General features: G+C 42.9%; 1 protein-coding gene across 6 annotated transcripts in view; it reads left to right on the top strand.

Annotated features, from left to right (window-relative positions):
* The window catches only part of mybpc2b (myosin binding protein Cb), a 28,587-nt gene that overhangs the window by 14,121 nt on the left and 1,259 nt on the right, over positions 1 to 13,207 (top strand). For 3 of the 6 annotated variants that reach the window (XM_021316803.2, XM_021316802.2, XM_021316801.2), the window contains 24 exons: positions 343 to 366; positions 1,576 to 1,644; positions 1,757 to 1,905; positions 3,406 to 3,523; positions 3,626 to 3,674; positions 3,836 to 3,895; positions 3,997 to 4,163; positions 4,315 to 4,447; positions 6,126 to 6,250; positions 6,363 to 6,468; positions 6,588 to 6,757; positions 7,222 to 7,387; positions 7,498 to 7,604; positions 7,704 to 7,733; positions 7,839 to 7,981; positions 8,377 to 8,536; positions 8,652 to 8,756; positions 8,858 to 9,046; positions 9,174 to 9,308; positions 9,412 to 9,579; positions 10,815 to 10,903; positions 12,367 to 12,562; positions 12,668 to 12,807; positions 12,931 to 13,090. In XM_021316803.2, the coding sequence (XP_021172478.2) occupies positions 343 to 366; positions 1,576 to 1,644; positions 1,757 to 1,905; positions 3,406 to 3,523; positions 3,626 to 3,674; positions 3,836 to 3,895; positions 3,997 to 4,163; positions 4,315 to 4,447; positions 6,126 to 6,250; positions 6,363 to 6,468; positions 6,588 to 6,757; positions 7,222 to 7,387; positions 7,498 to 7,604; positions 7,704 to 7,733; positions 7,839 to 7,981; positions 8,377 to 8,536; positions 8,652 to 8,756; positions 8,858 to 9,046; positions 9,174 to 9,308; positions 9,412 to 9,579; positions 10,815 to 10,903; positions 12,367 to 12,562; positions 12,668 to 12,807; positions 12,931 to 13,090 (2,958 nt within the window). The remainder of the gene's footprint in view (positions 1 to 342; positions 367 to 1,575; positions 1,645 to 1,756; positions 1,906 to 3,405; positions 3,524 to 3,625; positions 3,675 to 3,835; positions 3,896 to 3,996; positions 4,164 to 4,314; positions 4,448 to 6,125; positions 6,251 to 6,362; positions 6,469 to 6,587; positions 6,758 to 7,221; positions 7,388 to 7,497; positions 7,605 to 7,703; positions 7,734 to 7,838; positions 7,982 to 8,376; positions 8,537 to 8,651; positions 8,757 to 8,857; positions 9,047 to 9,173; positions 9,309 to 9,411; positions 9,580 to 10,814; positions 10,904 to 12,366; positions 12,563 to 12,667; positions 12,808 to 12,930; positions 13,091 to 13,207) is intronic. The other 3 variants (XM_012863123.3, XM_012863122.3, XM_012863119.3) reach the window with 1 other exon arrangement.

Raw genomic sequence — 13,207 nt, 5'->3', positions numbered from 1 at the left:
TAATTGTTTTGAGATTTTGACAATTAAACCAAAAGTAATCAACACAATTGATTACTTTGTGTTAGTATAGGAAAGTCATGATCTTACCATCATGAAAAATGCTGTTTGAATGTGACGGTGTGCTGTGGGTTTATTGTGTAAACGCAATAATTATTATTTATTCACTCTACAAAGTTGCTTGATTTCAGACCAGGGAACACGTTCCCTCCATGTAAGGAGCTTGTATCTGTCTGATATCAAGCTGATTTACTTGCCTTGTGTATTTCCCATTGACCTATGGTACAGTATAACCTCGGATTGTTATACTTCCATATGTTAAAAACTGATGTTTGTTTTTCCCAGCGGAGAAAAACGCTGCGGGGCAGGGTAAGAGCCAGATGAGTGCCGCCACAGTGAAACGCCGCTGACTTGCATGTCTGAGAATCCCACGTGTTCGTCACATGTTGTGCGTCATCTATGCGTTGTGTTCCTGGGCGGCTGCTTCATCGCTGCGTCCAGTCCAGGCTGTTACAGTAACACAATGTAGAGGAGAACAACTGTGCCACAAACTTATTTAAATTAATAGGAAATTCATACAATTCGGGCCGTATATTTATATATTCTGCAAAAAAAAACATGTTTTTATTAGAGTCTGCCATTAAATCTTAAGACCAAAGTGAGATTAGCTTTTACTTTCTTGCAATTCACAAGTTTACATACTCACCGATATTAATATGTCCTAAGCAAGACGTTTGCTGTAGCTGTTCACTGAAGTCTTTATTCTGAGTCAAATGAATCCTCCACCAACACGGACTGAAAGGCCACTCAGCACAGAAGAAGCCATTATGCTCAAAGTTTTGAAGACATGCCCTATGTTACAGTTTTGACCCAAACATGGGGGCCCTTTTGGCCCTCTTGACCACATCTTCACATTGTTATTTAAAATAAGGCTAGAAAGCCAATTCAACGCGCATAATCATTAAAGACTTGAACTGTGGATGTTAAATCTAGAGCCGGCCCCTGCAGCAACCATAAAGAGTGAAGGTCAACAGCTGCTCTTTCTTGGTAGAAGTCTTAAACTTAGTACAGTCAGTCTTCATTATCATGTTATGGACACTCTAACTGCCACTTGGCTGTAATATTTATATGTCGCTGGAACCTCTGCTTGCCTGGAAATGTTGTTCAGTCAATGTGCTGCGAAGGAGGGAGGGAAGGAGGCGCTCCATGCTGCTGCTTTACTGACAAGAAATCTGAGAAACTGCTAAATTAAAGTGAGCGTCCCATAAAACACAGCAGAACCACGGCGTACAGCTTTGGAAAAATCGGACCAATGTAATGAAAGCATGTAAGTGTTACTTGTGTGTAATGCCAGTTTCATGTCTGCCTACATTAGCAGAACGTCCTGTGGATTAAGGAGTGTTATTGAAGCATTTCTAAGCCATCTTGAACATGGAGATAAGAAATATATCTTATAAAAATTTGTGTCGGTGCCCGCAGCTTGTGTATGTTCTTAGCTGCGCTCCTGCTATGTTAAACAGAGATTTTGGAGTAACACCTGAGAACTGAATTCATTAACTTCTTGCTGTTCTGTTTCAGAGAACCAGACGACTACGCTCAGTGGGCTTTTTGTGGAGAAGCCGCCGGAGAGCGTGGTCGCTGTCGCAGGTCAGATGCAAAGATGTGTCCCGCTCTCTCAGACGGAACAATGCAAATCCACGACGTGTAAAATGTCAGAAAGTGTTTTTGGTTGACGCTTTGCTTTCCCGGGAACTGGCAGGATCCGACGTGACCTTCATAGCCAAGGTGGATTCGAGTACTCTGACGAGAAAACCCACCATGAAATGGTTGAAGGGCAAGTGGCTGGACCTGGGAAGCAAGGCTGGGAAACACATGCAGTTCAAAGAAACATACGACAGAAACACCAAGGTGTGTTCGTGTTTGTTTCTGTATATAAACACATTGAACAGCATTTCCTGCATCACAACCACCAACCAGCATTTATTTCAACAGGATTTTACGTTATAGGCCGACACAAAGTGAGACAGAACTGTAGATTATACATTTTCACTCGATAAAATAGCTATGCAGATGAAAAGCATCTGTGATGATCAATTCTTAAGTCTTTCTAAGACTCTCAAAATAAATAAAATCTTTGACGTTGACTGGGCCATTCTAACACATTAATATGCTTTGATCTGACCCATTGTAGCTCTGGCTGAATGTTTGGGATTGTTGTCCTGCTGGGGTGGGATTTTCTGCACATATCTCAAGACATTTGCAGCCTTTAACAGGTTTCAAACTTAAAGGCTTCAAACTTGGCCAGAATTAATCTTCATGCATCTCTCCCTTAGCGCTGACAAGCTTATTTGCACCTGTGGAAGAAAATAATTCCCACAGCATAATGCTGAGATATATATTTTGTGCCAGCTCCTATTTGGTCTAGTCTGACTAGAGCAATGTCTTCCACGTTTGCTAATATCTCTGCAGAGCCCACACATCCTGCACACAAACTGTTCAGACTTTTTCCTTTAAGTCGGTCACAGAGATAGTTTCTTCTCCAGGCTGTCTCTCTTTGTTTTTTATTTTCATATAAAAAAAACATAGATGTGCATGCTGTTGCTTTTATATTTAAATCTAATGTCCGGATGCCGTGACCGCTCTAACTGAAGCCAAACGCCTCGATTGTTCGCAGCCATGGCCAATAAAGCTGATTCTTATCCTGTGTCTCCTACAAACTGCAAACTGGACCTTTCATAGATTTATTTAAACTCACACTTTTTTTTCTTGCTACTTTTCTAAAAAATACCAGGTTTATGGAGTCCACCACTAATAGTCGATCTGCCCACAGGTTCTCCAATATGAGCTGTAGTTCTCTGCAGCTCCTCCAGAGTGACCTCTTGGCTGCTTCTCTGATTAATGCTCTCCTTGTCCAGCCTGTCAGTTTAGGTGGACGGCCATGACTTTGATCTGCAGGTGGTCCACCCTGTATCTGTGTTCAGATGATGGATTGAGCAGACCTCTGGGAGATGTTCAGAGCCCAGGATCTTGGTTCAGGACTAACTTTCCTGTCGTCCGCTGTGTTCTTTGGTCTTCTGGAAGCTGTTTCTTCACCAATGGACTTTGACAAAAATGTATTTCTTTCTCCCTGACCTGTCCGCTGGACTCCTTGGTTTTCATTAGCTCTATTTAGGCCATTTCTGAAGTTGAGCTGCAGGGTAAGGAGTCTGACTGCACAAAATGCTTTTCATACTGACGTTTGTAAAGAAATAAAATAAAACCAGGTTGTTGTTTTTTCCTCGCGTCGAGCTAATATATATAAAACCCTACCACAGTGAAATTCAATGGAACTTTTAGGTGTGTTTTGAGGGGCATGAAAACTTTTGGCAAAGCAGTGTCTCTAACTTATTGTCCTCCAATCTTCCCAAGATCTACACGTATGAGATGAAGATCATCAAAGTGGTGGCTGGAGATGCTGGAGGCTACAGGTGCGAGGTGACCGCTAAGGACAAGTGTGACAGCTCAACCTTTGAGATCACCGTGGAGGGTGAGTGAAAATGGACCCTGGCCCGCTGCGGATTCTGCGCGCCTCGCCGTTTTGATCCCATCCAGCAATAACGTGCGTTGTCTGCAACTTCTCTTCTTACAGCTGCACATCAGGAGGACCAAGCAGATATTTTGTCTGCGTTCAAAAGAGCGTGAGTGCTTCGGGGATTTCAATTTAGTCTGTGTCTGCAGTCTTAGATGGGGAATACGTGCACTTCTGTCATATCGCATGGCTTTCAGTCCATTTTTGTCTTGCATTGTGGGCAATTTAATTTCCATTAGCTCAGTTTATATTCTGTTTCTACATACACAGAGATGCTGGAGAGGATGAAGGAGACCTGGATTTCAGTGCCCTGCTAAAAGCTGCTAAAAAGTACCACGATGAGCTTCATTTAGTTTGCAACATAATCGTAAACACGCAATGAAATCCTCTTTAATTCAAATCTCTTTTCCGTTACTTTCCGTTACTTACAGGAAGAAGAAACCTGAGAAACAAGAACCAGAGATTGACGTGTGGGAGTTGCTCAAAAGTGCCCACCCAAGCGAGTATGAGAAAATCGCCTTCCAGTATGGCATTACTGACCTGAGAGGCATGTTGAAACGCCTAAAAAAGATGAAAGAGGTGCAGAAACATAGCGAGGGTAAGTCAGGCCAGTGTGGAGGAGGGGTGGAGTCGGGGAGACCTTAAGGGGTGTTGAAAAAGCTAGGAGGAAATAAGGGGGTTACAGGGTGGGCAAACGTTGACATATTTTTGAAGTTGCGAGTAAATGAGCTTTCTCTGTGACTTCCCAGCTTTCCTGAAGAGGCTCGAGTCTTGCTACTCGGTGGAAAAGGGCAAGAAAATCGTCATGTCGTGTGAGGTTCTCGATCCCAACGTCCAGGTCAAATGGTTGAAGAATGGCCAGGAGATCAAACCCTCAGCCAAGTACATGTTTCAAAGCATTACCCGTTGCACACACATTCCTCCTGACCAGTTCCCTTTGCTATAAATATATTTTATGTCTTTATTTTTATTAGACACTTTTCCTTCTTTGTTGCCTTGTATCGTGGAGTCAAAATAATCAAGCTGAGATGGACTTAATGGGCAGTGCTTTATAAATATCGAGCTAAAATTACCAGTGCCACATCCTCCCATTTGGAGACGATTCTGTCGTCACCGTGTTTTATTTTTAGGCTGTCATGAGGAGCCTCCGAGTAGAAAGGAGATCTCAAGCCCCCCCCAAGCAAACCAGTTCACATATGCCGCAACACAAAGAGCTGTCTCTACAAAACCATGCAAAAGTATTCACAGTTGGTGCATTTTATTAGGATTTAATGCTGGAAACGAACACCGAAAAGTACATTCATTTTCAATTTTTTCAAAAATTAAAATCTAAAAAGTGTGGCGTGCATTTATATTCAGCTTCTTGAGTCGACGCTTTGTAGAACTACCTCTCACTGCAATTACAGCATTTCTGGGTATGTCTCTACTACCCTGTTTGCATCTACTTGTTTGCAAAAATATCTTCAGCTCAGTCGGATTGGATAGAGAACCTTTGTGAACATGAATGTTAAAGTCCTGCCGAGGATTCTCAATTAGATTTAGCTCCATCCATCTTCCCATCAACTCTGACCAGCGTCTCTGTCCCAGCTTAATAAACGCATCCACACAGTATGATGTCGCCACCACCAGGTTTGACTGTGGGGTGAATGTGCTGTTAGTTTTCCACCACAGATGTGTTTTATACGCAAAAAAATTGGTTTCATCTGACCAGTAAGGAGCTCCTAAAGGGACATTGAAAGTAAATAAAAACATTAACTTTCCGATGCACACTAGATACTTTCTCATGCTCACCACATACTTTCTCATGTACACCACATACTTTCCCATGTACACCAGATACTTTCTTGTGCGCACCATATACTTTCGGCATCAGAAAATATCTGGTGTGCACACAAACGTTATTTTTTATGTGCCTTCAATATCCCTTTAGGAATTCAGTAGTCCAGAGCACTTTCTTTCTCGTGTTCCTATGTCCCCCACACGGTCTGGGGACAATGTCCTTTTTGTGACATTCTTTCAATAATGGCTTTCTTCCTGCCGCTCTTCCATGACAGCCAGATTTGTAGAGTGCATGGCTACTAGTTGTCTTACCAACATATTTACCCACCTGAGCTGTGGGTCTTTGCAGCTCCTCCAGAGCTGCTGAATCTGATGAGGTGGTCAGCCATCTCCTTGTAGGGTTGCTGCTGTTTAACTGTGACTCTGTTTTGGTTTCTTCTGGGTTTCATTTCGGGGTGTCAGATTCAAGGGGCCTGAACACAAATGCACCATTATTTTCAGATTATTGTTTGTTTCATAAATTAAAAACTCATGAATAATTTTCCTTCCACTTCTTAATGCACTACTTTGTGTTGGTCTGTCTGATGAAGCTAGTGATTGCATTTTTAAAATTAAAAAAAGGTTAAAGGATATGAATAATTTGACAAGGCACAATCATTTTAACGCTTTCAAGCTAAAAAGTGTCAAACAAACAAACTCAAACCCAGATGGTGGCATGCAACCCCTGTCTGAAACAATCTTTCTACGCCATAGACTGAAACCTAATCTGTCCTGTCACCAGGTACGTCATGGAGGCCATCGGTAATGTCCGAACACTCACCATCAACAAGGCCAACCTGTCCGATGACGCTGCGTACGAGTGTGTGGTCGGCGATGACAAGTGTTCCACAGAGGTGTACGTCAAAGGTGCAAAATCTCTGTTTGCTTTCTCACGTATTCTGATTATCAACCTGAAATTACAAAGAGGACACATCATGAACACGGTGTTGGTAACATCTCTCCCCTAATGGTACACCAGAGCCCCCCATCACCATCACCAAGCTGATGGATGACTATCATGTGGTCGTGGGAGAAAGAGTGGAGTTTGAGATTGAGGTGTCTGAGGAGGGTGCTCATGTCATGTGGTCAGTACACGTCACTGTTCTTCAACATTTAAACATCAAAGCAAATCCACGGAGGATGCTTTTCAGCTGACTCCCCGACTGACATCTCATCTATACATTTATGTCTCGTGAACCCGAAGGTACTTTGAGGATCAGGAGCTTATCAAAGACAAGGAATCCACAAAGTATCGCTTCAAGAAGGACGGGAAAAAGCACACGCTTATCATCCAGGAGGCCACGCTGGATGATGCTGGGATGTACCACGCCTGGACAAACGGAGGGCACACCAAAGGAGAGCTGGAGGTGGAAGGTAGGGCAGAAAACTGATTTATTGACGGTTAACGCAATGTTTATTAAGCATTTTCAACATTTAACTAAATATACAGTTAAATGTTTTTTACTCACATGTACGGTTATATTCATTAAAGGAGAAAAGTATTATTTTAGTAACTCAACTCACTTAGTGAACCACATTATGGATTCATTACGACCAGATCAGCATTTTAAAGTCTTGATTTCTGTCCATTCTGATCATTATCTGCTTACAGGTAGCAAAAGCATGACATTAAACCCTAACCCTAACCCCTGATCACACCACACACTCATAATAAAATACCCTGAAGATGTCGGTTGTAAAGTGATGAATCTGCACAAGCTAATGGGGTATGGATACTGCTCCGAGGCAGGAAGCTCGTAGAGCATCTCACACCGTCGACACGATTCTGTTCTCGACCTGATTGTTTCCTCATGGGTTGTTTTCTCTTGTGCATTCAGAGAAGGAGCTGGAGGTGCTGCAGGACATTGCTGACCTGACAGTCAGGGCGACAGACCAGGCCATGTTCAAGTGTGAAGTGTCCGATGACAAGGTCACAGGCAAGTGGTTCAAAGATGGAGTGGAGGTGTTGCCAAGCGAGCGCATCAAGATGACTCACATTGGAAGGTGAGAATAGCATCATGTGTACCAAGCATGGTTGGACCTTTGTAAAAAGTTAATGCCAGACACATTCATGCTGGTTACGCTAACATCGCGTTGTGTAATCCTCGTGTCAGGTTTCACCGACTGGTTATTGACAACGTGAAGCCAGAGGACGCTGGAGACTACACGTTTGTTCCCGATGGATATGCTCTGTCACTTTCTGCCAAACTTAACTTTTTGGGTGAGGAGGACAGAAATGTTTTCAAAGCCGCCAAGAGCGCATATATAATAATACAAACATAAAACTGTCCAACTCCTCTTTCTCTCTCTCTCGATCCAGAAATTAAGATTGACTACGTACCGAGACAAGGTAGGAGTCGTCATCTGAAACAAATCATAACTCAACTTATACTATTGAGTTATTTTGTTCACTGAGTCCCTCTTCTTATGTTTTTTCCCCCCTCTAAATAAACAGATCCACCAAAGATCCACCTGGACACCACAGGAAACATGGTCTCTCAGAACACCATTATTGTGGTGGCAGGCAACAAGCTTCGTCTGGATGTGGAGATCACGGGAGAGCCGGCGCCCACTGTGGTTTGGTCCAAAGGAGATGAGGCAAGGATCTGACAGCAGTCACTGTGCAGTAGAGCCAGAGTTCCTAACCTTTTCACCATCTGATCCCAAATTAACGCCCCAGAATATAACCCCAACCATCACTTTAGTGCACAAGAAATTATAGCAATGCATTTATACAGGGAGTATGAGTACATTTCTTGTGAGTTTAATGGCACAGATATGAATTCATAAATATAATATTTGTTATTTAAATGTATTGTCCTAAATTGTTCATTTCTGACACCCAGTGGGGTCCTGAAACGAACATTTCCTATTAATCTTGCTTTTCTTCCCATCTATAAACCTTTTCATTTAGGTTATTTGGAATGTATGGCAGGTGAACTATAGCTATAAACACTTTGTGGTCCTAGCTTCTATGACTTCCTGTGTTTTAGCCAATCACAGCCACTGAGGGGCGGGTAAAGGTGGAGTCCAGGAAGGACCTCAGCTGTTTTGTCATTGAGGGTGCCGAGAGAGGTGATGAGGGCAACTACAGCATCTGTGTCACCAACCCTGCAGGAGAGGACAAGGCTGTGTTGTTTATAAAAATTGTGGGTAAGGAATACATTTGCTCAGGAACTACTTGCTGGTGTTTATCATCATCACCAACAACTGTGTTTTAACAACCAGTACTTTGGTAATGGGAAAACTAACCCGCATGTCGTTTCAGATGTGCCCGACCCCCCTGAGAATGTCAAATGCACCGGAGTGGGCGAGGACTGTGCCACCATTGTTTGGGAGCCCCCTAAATTTGACGGTGGTGCACCGATCAAAGGTAATTAGCCGGTTGCGTCACCGCTGTTTATGTCATTTCTGGGTGCCTATGTACCAAAGATATTTCAGAGACATCTAAAATTGGGAGTATGACCCCAACAGGTTATCTCATGGAAAGAAAGAAGAAAGGCTCCTCAAGATGGACGAAGCTCAACTTTGACGTATATGAATCCACCACATACGAGGCCAAGAGGATGATTGAAGGAGTCCTGTATGAAATGAGGGTGTTTGCTGTCAACAGCATTGGCTTGTCTCAGCCAAGTCTGAACTCCAAACCCTTCATGCCCATCGGTAAGTTTCACAACTCTTTTCACTGAATATTTTCACACCCTCAACTTGTCACTCCCTGTGAGCCTCACCCTTCTTTTAGCCGTGGCAGTCACCTACTCTATCAAGTCTCTCGTTTTGTCGCCTTCAGCCCCAACCAGCGAGCCGACGCGTCTGATGGTCCACGATGTGACAGACAGCACATGCACCTTGAGGTGGCTCGCCCCGGAGAAGATCGGAGCCGGCGGTCTGGACGGCTACGTCATTGAGTATTGCAAAGAGGGCGGTACGACAGTCCCACACTGTGTTGCGAGCAAAAGCAAACTCGGAGAAGTTAAAACACCATTCACTGTGATTTACTATGTGCTGCTCTTTGTTGCTGTTGTCAGACACTGAGTGGGTAGCGGCGAACACGGATCTGTGGGAGAAGCAGGGGTATGTGGTGCGTGGCCTCCCCGTGGGAGAGAAGATCAATTTCAGGGTGGTGGCAGTAAACATTGCCGGTCGCAGTCCGCCTGCCACACTGTCACAGCCCGTTACCATCCGCGAGGTTGTTGGTGAGTGGAGCGGCTTCAGATGCGGACAAGTAAAAAGGACTCCACTAAACTCCCCGAAGCATGTCAGGGGTTTTAATTCACATCTTGAAGCATAGCTCTACAGTTCTGAGGTGCATGTTTAACGATGAATGTCAAGTTTAAACTTGTTGTGGATTTTCTATCAATCACACAGAGTCAAAATTATACATCTACATCACCGCTGATATTTGCTCAAAGGACCTGTAGATAAACACACCTCAACCGCGTGTGTGGTTGACAATCGGCGTGACAATCACCAAGCTTCCAGCTCTTCTTCGTTGAATTTGCATAGTTTGTTTGAATGAGTTGGTTTTCAGCCCCAGGCCCGACTTTTAAGCACAATCGTTAACAGGACCAGTGTTAGGCTGTTCCAAAAGCTTAAAATTAGCCATTCTAAAGCAAACGTTTGATGTGTTTTCGTATCATTATCCAGTTGTGTTACCCAGCCGGCCCAACTTTAAATCATTTGACCAAAAATGTCACACTTGGTGAAGAAATGGCGCAGAGGTTTAAGAACAACTCAGAGACGACTGAGAAGGTGCTTAGCAAGAAAAAGGATCCAGTGTTTTTATTATGGACGTGGAGAGAGGTGTGATGGTCAGCTGAGACAAAGATGGAGATATTCACCCCAATGACAAGTTTTCAGTATTGAAACTTGGACACAGCTAGGTGTTCCTAAAGGGAAACAACCCCAAACAGACAGTAAAATGAATAATGGATAAAACAGAATATCACTCAGCCTTTGGAATTGTCACAATCTGAACTCTGATCAAACTTTATGGTCTATGCTTAAAATGTACGTCAATGTTTAAAACCAAGCAATTTAGATAAACCACCAATTCAGCTTAGACCAGTGGCCAAAAAATCTAACACCAGAAGCTTGTTAATGGCTACTGATTAGTAAATAAATAATTATCTGAATATTAGGGGAATGGGGGGCATATATTTTTGAACTTGAATGTATATTTTGACCATGTATAAATTAGAAAAATCCACAATAAATTCAAACATGTGCCCAGTTGTTTACAGAGATCACCAAAGATTTTGTTTGATAACCCTCTCCTAAAATATATGAAATAAAGTGCGCATTCATTCAGGATGAATGAAAGTAAGCGTCTTAAAGCCTGCTGTACTTTAAGAGACTTACTGGCACCAGATTACTCAATAAATTACTAAAGTTTATTGTGTTTTAACCGGATGTCTGTTTCTCGCCTCAGAATATCCAAAGATCCGCCTTCCACGTGAGCTGAGAACAAAATACATCCGAAAAGTTGGAGAAAAGATTAACCTGACCATCCCATTCCAGGTTAGAATTAGCTCAAGCTCCAAACACATTATCCAGCAATTTATTTCCTTTTAGCACTGCACATCAGCAATTATTGCCACTCCTGGTGAAGATGTGCACAAAAGGCTTAAGATAAAAGATCCGTATGGAGACTTAGTGATGCTACCCAAGTTTAATCCCGTCGTGGGTTAAACTTGGGTTTTCAAGCAACATCGTTTTTTTAATTGCTGCTCTCACTGTAAATATAAGCAATTCTAGGTGAAAAGCAATTTATTTGGAGATGCTTTCTTGATTTATGGCGATCAATATAAATTTCATCTGCTTGGATGGCATGTTTTCTTGTTTTTTTTCCCCGTGTTGAAGAGTGGTGCAATCCATGACTTCCATGAACAGGAAGTCATGGATTGCATCTTAAAAGTTTCAAGCCACACTAAACAACTTAAAAAGTTTAAATTTGTATCCATCCATCTTCCAACACGTTTATCCCTTTTGGGGTTGCGAGGGATGCTGGTGTCTATCTTGAACATTTCAATGGGTGAGAGGCGGGGTACACCCTGGATAGGTCACCAGTCTATCGCAGCAACACAGAGACAAACAGGACAAACAACCATTCACACTCACACCTAAGGAGAATTTAGAGAGGCCAATTAACCTAACAGTCATGTTTTTGGACTGTGGGAGGAAGCTGGAGTACCCGGAGAGAACCCATGCATGCAAACTCCATGCAGAAAGACCCAGGGCAAGGGTAGGACTTCAACCCAGGACCTTCTTGCTGCAAGGCAACAGCAGCCCAAGTTTAAATTTATAATTTTTTAAAATAATTAACTTATGTTATAGTCATCTATTTTCTATACACCATTATCAGTGCGTGGTCGCCTGGGGGCATTGGGCCAGAGGAGGACTCCACCCTGCCTGCCAGTCCAAAACAAAGTGACACAGAACAAAAAAATGCACACAAACGCAATTTTGAAGTAACCTAATAACCCAAAAGTCAAGTGTTTGGAATTAGGGAGGAAGACAGAGTACCCAGAGAGCCCCAACACATGCACTGGGAGAGCAGGCAAACAGATCCCAGGCTCAGATTTGAACCCAGGACCTTTCTGCTGCAAGGCACCAGTACTCCCTCATCTACTACTGTGCAATTCTTCAGTCTATTAATTTATCTAATTATGTTATAGATTTTGTTCATACTAATTGTGTGCACAGGTGATTTTGATAAAAAAAATTACTTTATTTAAGGTCTTTGTCCCACAGGGAAAACATGCTCCAATTAATCTTTTTAATTAAGCTTTTTAGTTGTTTTTTTTAGATTGAGATTATGCTCCTCCAATCAAGGATAAATTTATCTTGAGGCTTTTTACACATCTCTTTGTTTTTGCCAGACGGGCCTATAACTGTGGAGGTTTCATGCACATGATGTAACAATAAATAAAAGATTCAGCTTGTGTGATTTCTGTTTTCTTAATTTTTTCTTCTGGTCACAGGGTAAGCCCCATCCTGTGGCATCTTGGTTCAAGGATGGCCAGCCGGTTGATCCCAAGATGGTGAACGTTCGCACCACAAACGTAGACAGCATCCTCTTCATACGCTCGGCAGAAAGAGAGCACTCTGGAAAATACGAGCTGGTCCTGAAGATTGAGAACATGGAGGACAGAGCCTCCATCGACATCAGGATCATTGGTAAAGTTGACATCATTCTTATGATGAGAATTATTATTAAGAAATTATTATTTACGTAAAAATGGGAGAGATGGTGTCTAAGCGGTTTCAACAAAACCCAAACAGAGAAGCCTGGGCCTCCACTGAATGTGAGGGTGACAGACGTCTGGGGGTTCAATGCCGCACTGGAGTGGGAGCCCCCAAAAGATGACGGCAACTGTGAGATCACCGGATACACCATCCAGAAAGCTGACATGAAGACTAAGGTAGGGAGGGAAAATTTGACCTGATCTGAGATTATATATATTTTAAAAAAAGGGGGACCTAATAATCCACATGATCAACATTTTTTTCGTCTTGATGAAGTATTTCCGTCTTTCTCCCACCAGGAATGGTTCACTGTTTACGAACACAACAGACGGACAAACTGCACAGTCTCAGATCTGATCATGGGTAATGAGTACATGTTCCGGGTCTACAGCGAGAACCTCTGCGGCCTGAGCGAGGAGCCGCGGTTCAGCAAGAACACGGCCACCATTGCTAAAACAGGTGTGTGTGTGTGTGTGTGTGTGCTCTGTGCATTACGCAGCATCAGGCAGTGCATGTGATGCTGAGCTCTGTCATTACTCCACCACAGTTTCTGACCCGTAAAATGTGGTTTTGTAA

The sequence above is a fragment of the Fundulus heteroclitus genome, chromosome 10 (genome assembly GCF_011125445.2).
Source record: "Fundulus heteroclitus isolate FHET01 chromosome 10, MU-UCD_Fhet_4.1, whole genome shotgun sequence".
NCBI classification, from domain to species: domain Eukaryota; kingdom Metazoa; phylum Chordata; class Actinopteri; order Cyprinodontiformes; family Fundulidae; genus Fundulus; species Fundulus heteroclitus.
Note: the sequence above shows the minus strand (reverse complement) of the source record. Positions and strands in the feature narration are given on the sequence as shown.